The following is a 19,106-nucleotide window of genomic DNA, read 5'->3' on the forward strand; positions in this document are numbered from 1 at the left end:
GGCCACGTCCCATATTTTAATGTCTTTATTTGTTTTCTCACTAATGATTTTGGCACACTTTTAATTTTGGTTAGTCTAGACCGAAATAAATAAATAAGTAGATTTGTTTCTTATATCTTACGTAACCGTTTGAATAACCAATGGGGTTTAGGTTTGGGTCGGGTCAACCTTTGTAACAGGACTACGTATATATGAACATGTGACTCTGGTTTAGCACAAACCATTATAATATAAAACTTGATTTGGTGCGTCTGTGTTTACTGTTTAGTGGTGAAGATCACGGAACAAGTTAGGTATCTTCCTGCACAGTGAAGTTTACAAGAATTTTATCATAAAAGACAATCAGGCTCAGAAGTTAAGTAATCTGACACAACTTTATAAATATTATTTTTTATAATAGTCCTTTGATTCTCTGATTGCTACACCATGGACTACACGCCTAACATTTAACTTATCTGGAATTGCATAAAATGTTGAATTGTAGATAATTGTACAAAACCTGATGAATTGTGTCTCTATGATGCGTGTCAGAAAAGATGATGACAGCGACGGGTGCGTAGCTTGGTGACCAGAGCTTCTTCTGTTAAACCATCATCTAGGGAATATGCTTTCATAGTCTCGAAGATAGATATCATACAATAGCCCTTTGCTGACCGAGATATCCCTATAATTATCATACCAATCGGGTTTAGGTGTGGTCGAGTAATATTCAGCCAACCTGTATAACAGGCACATATATCTTATATTTGGATGCTTGACTCTGTTTTAGTCCAAACCATTATAGTATAAAACTCGGTTTTGGCGTGTGTGTTTAGTTATCTCAAGTCCCTATTATCTAACCATGAAACTTCAAGAAACACACAAATGTTCTTCTTAGTCACTGATAGTTTCAGTAATTAAGTCATCTAAGGTGTGGCCTTGGAAGTGATAAACTACATGTGGCCTTGGAAAGGACAGTTTGTATGTTCTTAGCGTGTCTCATGCAATTTGTACACTGAATTTTCTTGAACTTAGGTTTGAACGCATCCAACAGGAATACATTCAGGTTAGAGTTTGATTTAAATAGACTTAACTCTTAAGCATTTACACGTTATGTGTTCTTATGACCACAACATCTCGATGCACTCACTGGTAAGGATACTGGAGTGACCAAATCGATAATGAGTGCTATTGCCGCTTTACCTTTAAGAAGGAGAAGCTTTCTGTGATCACTGACTCCCCAAGTTGTCTGAAATGATAGATGCTTTGAAAAATTGAACCATTATCGAATATGCTAGAAAAGGGAGATCAACATTAACTATCCCGTCTTTTTTATGTGTATATCTTTACTACATAGCATGACTTGAATTTTTTTATATTGACCCAAAAAAAAAAGCAAAGACGAGGGATTGAGTCTGTTATTTACTTCCTTATCTCTGCCCAGTTTCTCATGGGTTTGTTTCTTTGGATACTCAGTTTTTTTTTTCTTTGTCAATGCAATGAAGTCTCAGAGTTCAAAAAAAAAAACAAAAAGATCAAATTAATTAATATATATGTAGCTTTTTCAGTCACCTCTGTTTTCTCTTGCCTTCCAGATCACTGGATTTGAGCCAAACTTGGAACGTAATTGAACAAAAGTGGCGAATGTAACTGCCATGTAGAAGATGCTCCGAAATCCACTTGTGTGAGTTCGTTATCCTCCCCAATAATGTATAGGAAGAAGTAGTCCTTGGTCGTGTCTTGGTTACATATCCCCCTATCACAACACAAGGCAATTTTCTTCTCCTCGTCCACCAAGAAACTTGTTCCGCGGCAAAGGCCAAGCCTAGGCTCATCCCCTACTAATATCTTGCTCCACGAAACCACCTTGTGCTCATCAATCGGATTGCTTACCCATATCTCTATCTCTGACTCTAATGCATCCCTGCGTCGTAATAAAACCGAAAGCTTCTCTTCTCTGACAACCGATAGAGACATTATTCTATAAATGCCATACGGATTAGGAAGGCACACGCGTGCAAATCTCTCTGTTGTATAATCAAAACTGACTAAGAGTACGACGGGATCTAACTCTTTTTCATCCAAAGCAAACCAGTAGGTCTTTCCCTTCAAAGACACGCTGGAATGATTATACATTAATATGCAGTCTGGATTGACGTCAAGAATCCTCCATGAATCAGATTTTATATCATAGATTTCGAATCTCTGGTTCTTCTCCCATTCCACGAGTCTCAATATTTTGTAGCTACTATTGTGAGACTTCTTGTCTTCGTAGCATCCAAGAGTGTAAGTTATGTTACCTCCAGGAGTGTTAGTTATGTAACCCTTGTAACGACTTACAGGATGGTTGAGCCACTTGGTTTGACCGGTACATGGGTTCCAAACCACAAGTCTATGGTACCCTTCATAGGTGCATAACAACAGGCCATCACAGTGAAAGACATGAGTTATCTTGAATTGAACTGAATGAAGCGGATCTAGTAGGCCAAGCTCACCTTTAAGCTCCACGCTCAACGAGCGAATCCTATACTCTTTCGTTAACATGAAAAACAGAAATTGCTTTGCGGATTTATCAAAGTGATTTTTTGCAAATCTCCTATTGTTGAATAAACCGTTCCATAGTTTGCAGGTAGCTCGTAAACGTTTTAGAGATGTGGCCGGAACTCGACATAGTATCTCTTCCTCTACCAATTTATCTGGAAGAAGTTGCGACATCGTCATTGTCCTCTTTCTTTCTGTTAAGAGAATGGTGATTACAGTTTATGCTTTTATAGGGACACTCTTTCCCTTTCGTGACCAAAAAAAAAAAAAAAGGAAATAAACAAAAATCTTTCCCTTTTCTTATTTGGAGAAGAATAAATTGAAGAGAACTTAACTTTTTTTGGACCTTTTTCTTTGTATTTACACAATATTAATTTTATTTAAATTTATATAAAAAAAATATTGTCAAGTTATATTATGTTTTTAAAATAAAAAGATAAAAATAAAAAAATAGTAGTAATTACAAAAATTTTTAAGGAAAAAACTAAATCCTACTCCTTAAACCCTAAATCCTAAAACCTAAATCCTTGGATGGACTCTAAACTCTTGGATAAATCCTAAACTCTAAATTAAAAACACTAAACACTAAAACACTCAAGGGTTTAGAGTTTATAATTTAAGATTTAGGGTTTAGGGTTTTAGTGTTTAGTGTTTTTGATTAAGAGTTTATAATTTATCCAAGGGTTTATGGTTTATCCAAGGGCTTAGGGTTTCAGATTTAGGGTTTAGGGATTAAGATTTAGGGTTTACTATTTTGCTGACGACGTTAAAATTATTTTTAAAAATATTTTTTTTTGTAACTATTATTTTTTTTAACTTTTATTTTAAAAACATAATATAACTTGATAATATTGTGTTTACTTTTTTAAAAGATATTAAATTTAAAATAATGAAATTTTATTAGTTGGTGAACCTAGAGGTTCAACTTAGAGGGTGAGGTGAACCCAAGAATAACTCTTTTATTTACTTCAAATATCTTTTATTTTACTTTTTGGTCCCTCTTTTTCAAGCATAATTTACTGTTGATGTTTTATGGAACCCGTTTATGACTGCAAATCTGGTGAATACAACAGACAACCCCCTCCCTTTCAAAAATACAAACTAATTTCTTTTAATGTGCCAGGTGCAATCTGGTTTCTATATAGAGACATTGAAAACATTATATCTATAAAATACAAAAAGGTGTTCAAAATAGATATCAATCAAGCCTGGTTACAAAAAAAAAGATATCAATCTCCGCTTTAGGTGTTTGAAGAATCAATTGAAAAAATCATCCCAGAGAGGTTGGAACTCGTAACAAAATACCAAATAGCGAGGACCACATAACTAGGGCACGTGTTACACTTACAAAATAAACTTCAATATTGATTCACTTTTCTCCACCATTCAATATGTTGTATGCATGCAATTTTAAAATTTTAATTTGTTAGAATTTGGAATTACCTACGTAATCTTTTTTGTTCTTTTTTGAGAAATGGCATTAATCTTTTGTGTTCTACTATCAACGTTTCTTTTATTCAATTTGTATGGTGGATATTTTTTATTATTTGCAAATTGTAAAGGATTTTTCCTTCTACCACTAGTTGCACGTTTAAAAGTATACTCCAAGTATTACTGTATTAATTTAAAACTAGATGTTATCATAAAACCGAAAAGATAAAAATTAAAATAGATAAAGAGATTCGAAAAACATTTACCGATGCAATGAACTCATCATAAAGATCAGACTTGTTTACAAGTTGCATGATTTATTCCTAATTTCCTGCTATATAATAACTAGTATTTGTTTAAGAAATGCTAAAATGCTATGTGATACTAATCCCTGAACCAAAAATATGATAACAAGATTAAGAAACAAGTGTTTGGATCCGTATCTAGATCAAAAACTCCATATATATTCTTAGTTCATGTAAGATCCCATATAAATTGCTAACTTCAAACAATTTTGACGCTTTTTGTCAGTTCTACATATCATTCTATAATACACAAATGATATTTTTTATAATTGAAGTATCTATATACATCATGTTATCTTATTTTTTACTCAAAGTTGTATATGCATATTAAAATATCATTTCACGCGAAAAGACTTCTTCAGTACATTATATATACGCAAAGTAAAATTGCGAAAACTATAATTTAATGTGAACTAGACATAGATCCGCACGTCCGTGCGGATAATTTTTCATTTTATAACCTTTAAACTTAAAAAAATTATATGTTTTTGATTCTTTTGTTACTAAACTAATGCATTATTTATATAAAAAACTGAAAATTTTGATGAAATTCTTTATAACTTTTTCATCATATTTTGTCATGATAAAAAATAAACGTTAAATTTATAATTAAAATTAATTTACTTTTAGTATATTAAATAAATTAAAAATTTTAAAATTTTCAAATAGCATATTTTATAAATAGCACTTAAAGTAAATGTTAGCTATATTCTATTATATTTTCTATATAATCATTTTTAGATAATATATTGTTGTAATTTTAAAATAAATAAAAAATATATAATATATAGTTTAGATATAAAAAATTAACATATATTAACAATTTTATTTTTTTGTATAATAATATTACATAATTCAAATTTTAGTCCTTTTAAATGGTGAATGATATTTTAATCTTTTTAAATGGTGGATACTAATTTATTCTTTTTAAATGGTGAGTACTATTTTATTTATTTAGTTAAATGAAACTATTTTCAAAAATATAATAGTTTACCAATTTAATATAATTTTCATATTTAATTCATAGATTACTTCTATTTTAATATAATATAGACAATAAGTATAAAATTTATAGAAATATCATATAATTTTATTTTCTTTTGTTTTGTAATATATTTTTATTTAAAATTAATTTATTATAATACTATATTACTAATTACGAAATTATTCAATTTATTAATTTAAAAAATATTTAAAAGTTTTAGTAAGATTTTGTTAGATTTTTCTCAACATATTTATCATTTAATATCTTTTATGTGCACTTTTCTTTTACAACGTCATCTTTATATTTTGTGTATATTTTATAAGAGTTATATTTGTTAAGTTAGTGAGACATTAGATTTACTTAGTATTGATTCATAAGGTTGGTAATAATTTTTATAGATCCGTGGTCAAGCAGGTAAACTCAATTATCTATGTATAATCCGGTTCGGATTTAGTTAAAACGTGATAAGTAAAATTTGATAAAATTTGGTAAAAACTCAAAAGCCCATCATTAATCAGCGATCTGATAGGTTGTCCCGATAAAAACTTATATAAACTGGTGATGTATTTTTATAAAAAAAATGATATCTTTTTAATAATATATAAATTTGGATAAACTATTTGATTTGTAATTTTTTAATCTTTTTTTTTATCATTAACTTAAATAGATTTTATGTAGATTCTGTAAACCAAATTGGTAACTATGCATCCATATGAACAACAAAAGACGTTTGTTTCCTGGCATTCCGCTCCAGATTGTCCGTATTGTATTCAGCGTTCAAGGGATATGAATGATCTCTGAATGAGTAAACCTTTCTTGAAGAATCTTGATGTCGTCCAAATAATTGGCAAATGCCGGTCAATCCTCTGAGGGTGAAACCATCTTCACCAATTGGATACAATCCGTCGCAAAAGTAACATAATATTGACGTAAGTTTATCATGCTTTCCATTGTCCATATGAGGGCTTCCACCTCTGAGTGTAGAGACGAAAGACTTGCTTTTGTGTTTCTAGCTCCCATTAGTCCCTTGAAACCCGGTAGCGTGCTGTACCATCCTTGTACCGAAACAAATTCTGATTTTTCCATGATTCATCCGTAAAACACCAGGAACCTGGTATTAAGGATAAATTAAAAAAATATTATACTAAAAGAGAATCATTCTAAAAACTAAATAAATATTTGAAGTGACCTAAAATATACTAATATCAATTCTATTAATTTTATATTCTATAAACTTATAAATATCTATATGTATATAAATTTAATGTTTTACTGGTGTATATAAAATATATGAGTTTATGACATGAGGTTAAAACTGTTAAAATATTTTCATTTAATAATGAATAGAATTGTGTGTGATAATATAGTTATAGAAAATACCAATCTATTCACAATACAAAAAAAAAAATCTCATAATTCTCTTAGGTTTATAAAAAAAATGCTCTCATGTTTATGTGTCTTTTTTTTAAGGCTTCTCACGTTCACGTGTTACGTAATCATTGTGTTTTATACCAGACATGATAAACTCAAGTTAAGAAAAAAACATAGAACGATTGGTCTATTCATGGTTACATGATATAGTATATGATTATACATATCAAATCATAAATTACTTTTCATGCTTTTGCGAATTATAATTTAACTACCTAAATTATTTTTATATATAAAATGCAAAATCCACTAAAATTTCAACTAATTCGAAGATTTTTTAGGAATATATGTAAATTTCTATAATATTATTTCTATTTTAACTTGGCTTATATTTTGATTATTTTAGCTAAATATAAAATAAAACATGTTAAGTTATTAATGAATAGGTCCAACAATTTTTACGGTAAATTTTCAAAATGATTTTGTTTATATATATATATTAATACCAACTAAATTTAGTAGTGTAATTTTAACAAATTCAAATATATATATTTTTAATATTTCAAATTCTAATTAAAATAAGTATATTAAAATATTAAAATATTAATTAGTTTAAATATCTTACTTTTATAAGTTGAAGTTGTTTTTAAAATTCATGAATATATGCTATTCTGTATATGTAATTATTTTGAAATTTAAAATTTAGAAAATATTTAATAGATAGATTAAGTAACTTTATATTTATTAATTGGTTGACCAATTTAATTATGAGTATGAATTATGTATATATAAATATTATAGAATTTTTTTTTCTTATTCTATAAATAAAAAGAACTAATATTCATTTATAATAATATATAATATTTATTAGTAATTTTGCTATTTAAAATTAAATATCATATATATATATATTGCGGTAGGCGTGAGTCGGGCGGCACATCCGGACCTAGCGAGTTGTAATAAAATCGGAGACTAATGCTGATTAATCAGGGATTAATTTGAGCACTAATTTAAAAAATTCTAACAAATATGTATAGTATTATATGATTTACTCTGATGAAAGTAAATATTGACCTGGTCTAGTGGGAAATCGCCTTGTTTATATCCACTAGTTCCTGTGTTCGATGCCCTTAAGTTTGTTTTTTCGGTTTTTGTCTTTATTAATGGCAAAACCGTAATAGTATCATCATTTTCTTCAAATTTTTTTAGGGTTACGCAGATATATTTCAGAGCCGCCATGCTTGTTTTCTCAGATTTCATCCATTACTTTTGCGTTTTTCTTATTTTCTATGGTTCAAACTTGTAGATTTAACATGTAAAACTCGATTTCAAGCTTTTTAATCTTTAGAACGTGAAATATTTCGATGAGTCCGATTTAATTGGCGAATAAGATGAAATCGCCACACTTGACTGCCACTAAACGCTTCTTCACCGCGTACTCGGCCGCACCAGCCGCGTTTTAGAACCTGAGATATATATTTACATTTAAATATAAACTATTAAAAATATTATTAAATGCAATCTTAAAAAAATGATACTTAAGAATCTTTTAGATATCTTATTTTGAAAATATTATAATAATAGGTTAGATATTGTTATATATTTAATAATAACTAAGTTAGTTGGAGGAGATATAATATGAAATTAAATTAATGTAATAGTCTAATATAGACTATTTATAAGTGGATAAAAAATGTTTATGTTTTAATAGTATACTAGATTTTTCACCCGCACATCGATGCATGTAGATTTTTATTTTATAATTATATAACGGATAGTATCGTAAAATTTTAAAAGCTATAATTTACATTTTAGTATTATAACGTGTTGTGTAAATCTATATTGTTATTGGTTATGTTTCTTATTCAATATTATTAATGTATATAATTTGTTTTACACATTTACTTTATTATTAATTGTGATTATACATTAATATATTTTCGAGTTTTTGTAAAATAAATTATTAGTATGAAATAAACAAATTGAGAATTTCCTTCATTTTTTCTAATTTTTACAAACTGAATACAATACATTTTAAATTTTTATTTAGTAATACTATAGAACTGATATTTTCTTAGCATAATTTATATTTCTATGTTATTTATTTTAGTATATTTAGGGAATTTATAAGTAAATCCATTATAATAATAATTTATTATTAATTATGAAATCAATCGCCGCATTAATTTAAAAATATTTTAATATTTTATTAAGATTTTGTTAAATTTTTCTCAACATAGTTTGTTATAAGTAAAATTAAAATTTAAATTTACAACTAAAATTTATTTTTAAATATCTATATAAATTATAAGAATTTTTAGAAATGTTTTATATTAAATAAATTAACTTAAATAATTAATTGATGAAATAGACCTAGTATGAATTTTTATGGTATTTCTTTTACTAAAGAAGATATATAATATAATAATAAAATTTGAAAAATAGCATACACTTTTATTTTATTTTGTTTTATAATAAAAGTTTATTTAAATTAATGTATAATACTATATATTATTAATTACAAAATTAATCAATGGTATTAATCTAAATAAAATATTTTAAAATTTTTGAAAGATTTTGTTAGATTGTTTCTCAATATTTTGTTATAACTAAAAATAAAATTTAAATTTACAGTTAAAATTGATTTATTATTAATATCTTTATATATTAATAAATTAATGTAAATAATTAAATAAATGTAATTAATGAAATGGACCTAATAAGGTTAGTATGATTTTTTTATGGTAGATAAAAATGATATTTCTCTTTTAATAGATAAGATATATAATCAAAACCAGCTCAAAAATTATGGGGGCTGGAAGAAATCAAAAATTGTGGAATAAAAGAGAGAAGAACTCGAACCCATAGCATCCTAAAGCCCACATGTGTACAATAACCAAGTTGCCGAATTAATAGTTAAAACTAGACTTTGATCCGCAACCATGCAGATGTTTGTTTCAATTATATATATATGTATGTTTTACATTGTTAATAGTATATTTTTAATATTAATCACATATTTAAATGTCATATGGCTATTTCAAATAAAATAATTTTATTTTTTACATGTTGTACTTTAGTTAATTGTTTCAAACCATCACATGCATTTGTCACTTTTTGTTATCTAGTTATCCTATTAAATTTACTGTTGATTATTAAAAGGATTAATGGCTATTTGCAAAATTGACTCAAAACTCAAAGTGAAATCTAAAACTAACCCATGTTTTTTTTGAATTTTTCTTTTGTCCTATTCACCCCACAAGTTCATATTATTCACGAAAAATACCATAAGTTTTTTTTCTTTCAAAAATGGTTTTTTACTCTCTCAACCTCATCATCTTCAAGTATTTACAAGATTGTCATTCTCATCAATACACCAACTACTATGAACAACCAATTTGAAGCTCTTAATGCACCTCAAATCGATTTACATTCCTTCTTTCTCAATTCTTATGAACTAAAAACAACATCTCTTTCATTTTCTCTCCATATTCATCCAAGAAAACGCAAGATTTTGATTCTAAATTTTTTATGGTTCATAGAGCCATTGAAGCTTACGATTCTTGGTGGGTCACTTTTGTTTGAGATTCTGGGTGCATGGAGAAGACTTTTGTGTGCTAAACAAGTTATCTCACTAGTTGAAACTATGAAATTAGTTTTTTTTTTTCAGATCTGTTCGTCCACACTTCTTCTGGGTAAGTCGTTTGGTTGTAGACGACTTACATGGAAGTCTTCTGGTCAATGCATGGGTTAGTTTTGCATTTGACCGGATTGCGTCAAAATTTTGACTTTTCCTGGACGACTTACGTGTATGTCTTCCCGTAGAAAATTAAAAAAACAATATTTTGTTATACCTAGATGACTTCCATGTAAGTCATCTCAGGTTAGTTTTGCAATTGAAAAATAAAACAAAAAAAAATTTTTTTGTCTAGACGACTTACATGGAAGGCGTCCATCAGACAACTTACATGAAAGTCTTCCATGATTTTATTCCGAGATTCTGGTCAAACCTTGCTTATCTTGGACGACTTCCATGTAAGTCGTTGGACAGACGACTTCCGTGTAAGTCGTATAGAAAAAAAATTGCTTTATTTTTCAGTTACAAAACTAACATGAGACGACTTAAATGGAAGTCGTCTAGGTATAACAAAATATTGATTTTTTAATTTTATACTGGACGACTTATGTGTAAGTCGTCCAGGAATAGTCAAATTTCTGACACAATCTGGTCAAGTGCAAAACTTACCATTTTTCCCTAGACGACTTACATGGAAGTCGTCTCGATTTTTTTTAACAAACAAAGATGGACGACTTCCATGGAAGTCGCCTGCGTTAATGTTTAATAAACTTTCATTTTCTCTAAAACTATAAAGACTTTTTATTTTTTTTGTTAATTCATGTATATTAGTCAATATTGATGCTATCGAATGAATTTATAACTTAATTGGTGATATTTATGAGGTTACCAAAATTCATGCTTAGTAAAGTTTCTAGCTAATTGAAAAGACTTCACTGGAAGTCATCTACGTTAGTTTTTGGAAATTTGTTAAGTAACGTTAAGATATGTTTATTTTATTTTCAAAAGTGTTAAGTAACTTCAAGAATATCATGTAACATGGTTTAATGTGTCTTCTTAGACCATGAGATATACTTTTTACTTATGTATCTAATGAAAGTATTCTATCTTTGAACTTGTGTAATGTTTTCTATTTTGTGAATTTGACTAAGTTTTCTTGAGAATTTTTATCCCTTAGTTGTAATAAATTTGATTAAATTTTTTTGTGTTATTGTGTTTTCTATTGAAGTTGTATGAATAACTTCAATTATATCAAGTAATTTTGGCAAGATAATATTGTGGAAAATGAACATATTTACTAATTTTTTTCATTAAAATCTCTTCAAATTTACAAAAAAAAAGTCACAACTAAAGGAGTACACATGCAAATCACAAAACATACCACAAATAAAACTATTATAGATCATTGCTCTACAAAGACAAGCTTAGACTCCACTTGCTATGGAATAAGACTCCATCAAAAGACTTCTTGGTCGTCTGGAAGACTTCTTTGAAGTCGTCTGGAAGATTTCCTAGAAGTCCTCCGGAAGATTTCCTAGAAGTCGTATGGAAGACTTCTAACGCATTATATTTTAGAAAAATTCCGAGAAAACTTCCCATAAGTCTTCCAAAGATCCAGATCTGAAAAACATGTATATCAAACCCATATCTGAAAAACCTGCATATCATATCAAAAAACGTTCAAATGGCTTAAAACAGAGAAAATAAGTAAAAAATTAGATTGATATACTTTTATAGAACACACAAAGTATATATCCAAGTGGAAGGTGAGAATCATCTGATTAAAAACCCGCAACAAAAAGATAGATTAGTGAGAAATACATGAGACAAAGAGATTAAAGTGGGTTTGCAGATTTTTAGTTTGGGAAAAATGTATGAACTTTATGCAACATGAGGTTACCAAATGAAGAAAAATCAGACATAATAACTTACCAAAATGCTCAGATCTGTTATGAAATGGAGACATGGGAAAAGACTCCGTCAGAAGACTTTCTGGAAGTCGTATGCAAGTCTTCTAGCCCAGAAGTCTTCCAGATCTAAAAACATGCATATCCAAATCCAGATCTGAAAAACCTTCATATCCAAAAACGTTCAAATGGCTTAAAAACAGAGAAACTGAATGGAAGGTTAGATAGATCTACCTATATAGAACACAAAAAAATACATATCTAAAATTAATAAATCTACCTTTTAATAAGTGGAAAATGAGAACCATGCGATGAAAAATCTGCAAAAACAAGATAAATTGGTGAGAAAGACATTAGACAAAAACAATAAATTGATATAATGTTTGATGTTTATAAGTTCAAAGAGATTAGAGAGAGGTTAGAGAGTTTTAAAATGAGGAACATTACATTTTTGTTGCAGCCATTTAAGAGAAAGAAAGATAATGTGTAAATTTTTCTTTATATAGGGAGACAAAAAATCCAATTAGGTTAAATATTTTCGATTCAAAAGACTTTCAAGTAAGTCTTCCAGAAGACTTCAATATTTTTAGCGAAAAATTAAAATATTTTTAGCAGGAAACTAAAATAGAAGAATTCCTGGAAGACTTACATGTTAGTCGTCTAAACCATAAACATAACCTCTAAACTAAATTAACTAACTAAACACTTCATAAAATCAAATTAAACTTAAAAAGTGTTTATTGTAAACATAAATAAACACATATAGGTAAAAACTTAATTTTTCAAAATAACATTTAAGCTTTCCAAAATCTAACCCTAAGAATACATACAATACTACAATATATGTTGTCAAACCATACACCAAAAAATATCATGATTAACTACTTTCACTCATCTATGTTGAAAACTATTCAATTTTATTATATATTAATTTACATCACTTAAAATTGTTTACAATTACATGATTTTAATTTTTCACTTGTCAAAATATTTTTTAAAACAATTTATAAATTACTTTTAAGATCAAACACCGGAAGACTTACATGGAAGTCGTCCAGATGACTTACATGGAAGTCGTCGAGATGACTTACATGGAAGTCGTCTAGACGAATTCCAGTATCTCAGAAAAACTCAGACGACTTACCGGGACTATATTCATAAAAATGAGTTTTTTTTTTGTTTAGTCACAAGGGGTTGGATGTATTTTCACAAGGTTTTTTAGGTTAGTTTTATATTTGATTCAAGTTTGGGTAAAAGTTTGCATTTTAATCAAGTTTTGAGTCATATTTGGCAAACTCCCCAAGAATTAATATATGCATGATAATATATTTGAAATTTTATTTTATATTTAATATATGCTAGATTATGATCCGTAATTCAAAATGATGGATTACTTTTAGTAATTTATTATGTTTGTTCATTTTAGATAATAGATTATATATATATATATATATAAGTTTAAGATAAGTTTATTTTTATACATGTACTATATAGTTTACTAATGTTAACCCATTCTACCAACATATTATATTTTTAGCACAAACGTTTTATATTTTTAAAGTAAAATATGTTAATTTATCAATTTAATTTAATTTTGTCATACTTAGTTCTATGTAATGTTTTTCTTTTAATATGATAGATTATAACTGTAAAACAAATAAAACAGGATAATATTTTTATTTTTTAAAATTTAAAAACGATAACTGAATATATATATATATTAATATACAATTTTGAGAATTAAGATCTTGTTAAAATATGTTTCAACAGATTTGTTAGATTTTTAAATAATTATATTTAAAATGAAAATATATCAAAACATATTATGACTAAGGTAGTTAAAAGGATTTTATATTATTAGCATTAATGAAATAAGTTTAATAAAATATCTAAATGATGGTCCAAAAAAAAATCACTCATAAAAGAAGACATAACCTCTATTTTAATAGAATAGATTCATCCGTATGTGTCAAAGGCTGGCTGTGACTATAATATTGGAAGATAATGTTCGATTTGAATGGAAGCCATACCAATACAATAAAGAGTTATTAACGCTGCAAGACAGTTTCCAAATTTTATTTACATGCTAAGGCAATTTCCCCTAGTGGAGTAGTTTTTTGTGACTAGAAACCAACTAAAATCATTTATCTAACTAAAGTGGTCCTATACTATATTCTTAAGTTGATTATTTTCCTTTTTTTTGTTTCTTTGGAACAGACAAACAAAAATTTAAAACTAGAATGTTTATTCTTCACATTTCACTTTTTGGAATCTCCATCTGTGGTGCATCATGTCATTTATGCTGGAGTTCCTCTTCACTGTACTTCCTAGTCCTCCTTCATCACCGCCGACGAACTTCAGCCACGTTCGAGCGCAAGCCGTCACGGTTTGTCTTCTCCTTCGCCGTGAAATCATCAGAGCAACTTCCTCATCCAAGTCGTTCTTTGAACCTTAACCAAGTTCGATTGCGGTTTGTCTTCTCCTTCTCCATGAATCAACACGGCCAAGCTTCCCCCTCTCGTGCTCCGCAACTGATCCGCCTCGCGCTGTGACAATAATAAAAGAAGAAGCAAGATCTATGTTTTTGTTGTAGAAACAAAGTCATTTAAAACTTGAAATCGGGTCTTAAATGATATTTTTACACGTTTAAAGGTAAAACAAGCAAGAAAAATGAAAAACACTGATGATTAAGGTGAAATAATGGCTGGCAGCCATAGAGGGAAATTACAGAAACCCTAATTGATTTAGGGGAAGATGAACTTAAAATTACGAAAATGCTACTCATTAAAAAATGAAAAAATAAACTAAATGTGTTCTTTGGTAGTCGAACCCGCGTCGATAAGGTAAAGAACCATTGCATTTAACCACCATACTAAAAAAACTCATTATGTAAGTAATCAAATATATATTTATACTTCCGTGATATATTAAATTTAGTATAGTCAATGTATGATTAGTTGTTGTTTGTCTTGGAAGTTTTTGAAGAAAATAAGTAACATAAATATGGTTTTATACAAGGTATGTGGATTTCCATAAGGTATGAGTCAGTTTTCGTGTACATAGTTGTAAAGATATATATAGTCATATGTACATGATATGTTGTACATACAACTATACTATCCACATGTACAACGATTCACATGTACACTGTTTTTTTTGTAAAAAAAGAAATACTATGGCGCCAGAATGTTATTCGATGTGTACATACAAAAACTACTCATGTGTACATATATGATATTTCATGTTTTAATACTTTTAGCATCTCGTTTTAAATATTTTAATCATTTTGATTGTATATTAGGCCAGATTACAACATTAAAAGTATTGGGGTAAATTTGTGAAGTAATTTGATCAGATTGGAAGTTTGAGGCATATGATTAAAGAAATAGGAAACTAGATGACCAAAAGTGCAAAAAGGTGATACTCCTCCATTAATATTGCAGATCACACTTCTTGCCAGTCTTGTTGACGACAACGGAGAGTCGGTGAACATGTTGATGAATAAAACACAAAATTAAATTTAGTTTGCATTATGCGAGTCCAGAACAAGTGGATGAACAAAACACAAAATTTAATTCATCTTCACTATGCGTGTGTACGATAAAGTATAATAGTATACATGTGTACAATAAATATGGTTGTGTACATGCGTACAATAAATATGATAGTGTACATAAGTAAAATAACCAGAAATTAATCAAGCTAAGACCTACCATGAAGCTAGCATGAACACACACAAACACACTAATCATAAGCTCTTAAACAAAGTGTGAAGGATGATATTTGGGTTCAGTCAGATTTCAAGGATGTCCCAACCATGCGTGTACATAAGAAGAAGAAAAAAAGTTCACATGTACATTGTGTTAACATTATGTGAGTTCATGAAGTCGTGTATGCTTAGTTATTTAGATATAAAACCTGCAAAAAAAACCAAAATTAGGTACACAATCACTTTGATGTATAATTCAAAACTAAGTGTACACATGTACAAGTTGACGACAACGGAGAGTCAAGAACAAATTGATGAACAAAACACAAAATTCAATTCATCCTCACTATGCGTGTGTACGATAAAGTATAATTGCGTACATCTGTACAGTAAATATGGTGGTGTACACATGTACATTGTGCTAACATTATGTGAGTTCATGAAGTCGCAGAGTCTTAGTTATTTAGATAGAAAACCTTCAAAAAGCAAAAAATGTGCTCACAATCACTTTGATGTATAATACAAAATAAAGTGTGCACATACAAAATTAATGTACATGAATTTGAATGTAATGTACACACGACTTTTTTTTTTCATTAATGTTGAAAAATTACGAAAAGAACCTCATCTTCTTTCTTAGCCATTGTCGAACAGAAACCCTAATCTCCGCATATCTCGCTTATTTTCCATGATTCTTTACATTCTAGACTTATTTTTTTTATGTATTTTTACCCATATGTGATAGATTTTAATCCTAATTCATAGCTTTAATCTTAAAAGTTAGAACAAAAGTGATTTTTTGGTTTCTGATTTGTTGAACGATTTGGAAGTCACAGCTGAGTGCCACCTTCTTAACAACGATGTCTGACTCGAGCTAATCAAGACGTACAACGGCGAGATCTGTTGAAACAATTTCAAAAGAGAATCAATGAGATTTAACGGCGATCTCTTGAATAAATTCTGTAAAAGTCAATTTCTTAGAATAAAAATTAAAAAAAAAATCAGAAAGGTTCTAATGAAATCCCATCAATAAAATAAATATATATAAAACTTAGGTAGTGTATGCAACTAGTTAGTAGCTTATTTAGTTAGATTTTATCTATAAAGTGAGTTTAGTTAGACAAAACTACATTAGTAGTAAGAACTGACTCATAGTGTAATAATAAACTTAAAACTCCCCTACAATGTAATATTTTGTACAATAAGTCCAATTCATTTTACATTCGGATAATATCATTTAAATCTTTAGAAGAAGAAAACCAAATAAAAATTTGGGAGTCACTTCTGTAAGAATAAGCTTTGAGTTAGCTTGAGAAACAAGCTATCCTAATCCTAGTTGTGTTATGATTATCTAAAGGATTAGGAAATATGGAAAATATGTTATTACTAATAGGAATACGAGTTATCTAGTTATATATAAGAAGATGCATATTTTGTTGCACTACTTGTGATTTGTGATTTGATATTTGTGACTTGTAACTTGTGAGTTTGAATGATTGAATAAGAGAAGGATTTCTTATTTAAACTTCGATTGTGTGATTCTATATTTGGCATCAGAGCCAGGTTCTCTTCTGTCTCACTATCGCTCTCTTCTTCTACTTCATCATTTTGGAAAATACCTTCATTCTCATTAGCTACTTGAGTTTCTATCGCTTCATTATCATCGAGTCCTTTCACTCTTATAGTAAAAGTGTCTGAGTTCGTCTCCTGTCGTGGTATCTCCTCATCCCAATTCTGGCTCTTTGTTTCATCGAACACAACATCACGGTTCACTAGGACCTTCTTGCTTATTGGGTCTACAAGACGGTACGCCTTTGACCCGGGTTCTGTCCCAAGATGTACCAAGGTTCTTGATCGATCGTCAAATTTCTTCCTTCCTGCTGTATCAGTTTTTGCATAACATACACAGCCGAAAGTCCTGAGATGACCGAGATTTGGTTTCTTGCCACGTAAGACTTCGTATGGTCTTCCCATCAAGTGAGCAAGTTGAAATTCGATTAATGAGGTAGGTCGCATGACGCACTGCGTCATATGCTTCAATATGAAGCAGTGCCTTTTGAAATTCGATTAATGAGGTAGGTCGCATGACCAATTTTAGATATTCATATGCTTCAATATGCTTCTAGTCATCTCTTGTAGAGTTCGATTTCGCCTTTCGACCACTCCGTTTTGTTGTGGTGAATATGGAGTAGTGAGATGCCTTTTGATACCTTTGTTGTCGCAGAAAATTTTGAATTCATGGGATGTGAACTCACCGCCCCTAGCAGTTCGAAGAGTTTGTATCGTAGTCTTTGGTTCGTGTTCAGCAAGTAGTTTGAAATTTTTAAATTTTTCAAACGCTTCACTCTTCTCCTTCAGTAATATCGTTCACATATAACGTGATTAATAATCAATGAGTACAAACACGTACCATTTTAGTGCAAGTGTTGCAGGTGTTATTGGTCCAAAAAGATCTCCATGGATAAGCACGAGAGGACTACTCACACGGTATGACGTCGCTTGCAGGAATGGCTGTCTTGTTTGTTTGCCACGAAGGCATGATGGGCAGGTTTCCTTATCAATTGTGATCCTGGGAATACCAATATCTAGCTCTTTCTTCATCATCATCCTCATCGTTTCAGTATTAATATGACCAAGACGAGCACGCCATATAGACGATTGTGTTGATTCTTCAAGTTGTAGACATCGGATACTATCGGCTTGTAGCATGACTTGTATAATCTGTTTCTTGATCTTGTGCTCTCCACCATCAGTCGACCTTATCGATCGAACAGCATCAATGCATCGTCTTTCATACGTACTTCACAGCCTGCTTCCGTTGCTTGACCTAAGCTCACGATATTGCTTCTTAACGCCGGTATATGGTACCCATTCCTTAATACTTTCTTCGATCCTCTAGGGAAGAGAAAACATTGACCCCTTTCCTTTTATATCGATTTGCGAGTCATCTCCAAAGCGCACTTTACCCGTGATGTTTTCATCGAGCTCGTAGAAGAATGTGCGTTTGCCACTCATGTGATTGCTTGCCCTATTATAAGGTACCACAAGTTATGTGTGTCGTGATCTGAGTCAAACATAGTTGGATTTACCTTCTTCTCATTGAGATAGAATACTTCGTGCATCATTAACTCATCGGCTTCTTGAGTTTCTTCATCTTTCTTCTCTACTCTGGGCAATCGTTTGCATAGTGTCCAAGCTTATCGCACTTGAAGCAAGTTATGTGAGTAGCATCACGTTGCTGCTGTTGACAACCTTGTCGATATGCTTTGCGTTGCTGTTGGAACGTACTGTACCTGCCACG

The 19,106-nt window shown here is 29.7% G+C and overlaps 1 protein-coding gene across 1 annotated transcript; it reads right to left on the bottom strand.

Annotated features, from left to right (window-relative positions):
* Nucleotides 1-117: 117 nt before the first annotated feature.
* On the bottom strand, nucleotides 118-2,700 carry LOC106454471 (probable F-box protein At5g47300). The gene has a single exon (XM_048736535.1). It carries the CDS (start codon nucleotides 2,698-2,700, stop codon nucleotides 1,576-1,578), a length of 1,125 nt encoding a protein of 374 aa, XP_048592492.1. The 3' UTR covers nucleotides 118-1,575.
* Nucleotides 2,701-19,106: the final 16,406 nt, after the last annotated feature.

This window comes from Brassica napus, chromosome A7, assembly GCF_020379485.1.
Source record: "Brassica napus cultivar Da-Ae chromosome A7, Da-Ae, whole genome shotgun sequence".
Classification (NCBI taxonomy): Eukaryota; Viridiplantae; Streptophyta; class Magnoliopsida; order Brassicales; family Brassicaceae; genus Brassica; species Brassica napus.

Excerpts from the sequence above, each read along its gene's own strand:
- LOC106454471 (XM_048736535.1), bottom strand. The coding sequence starts at position 2,700 with ATGACGATGTCGCAACTTCTTCCAGATAAATTGGTAGAGGAAGAGATA.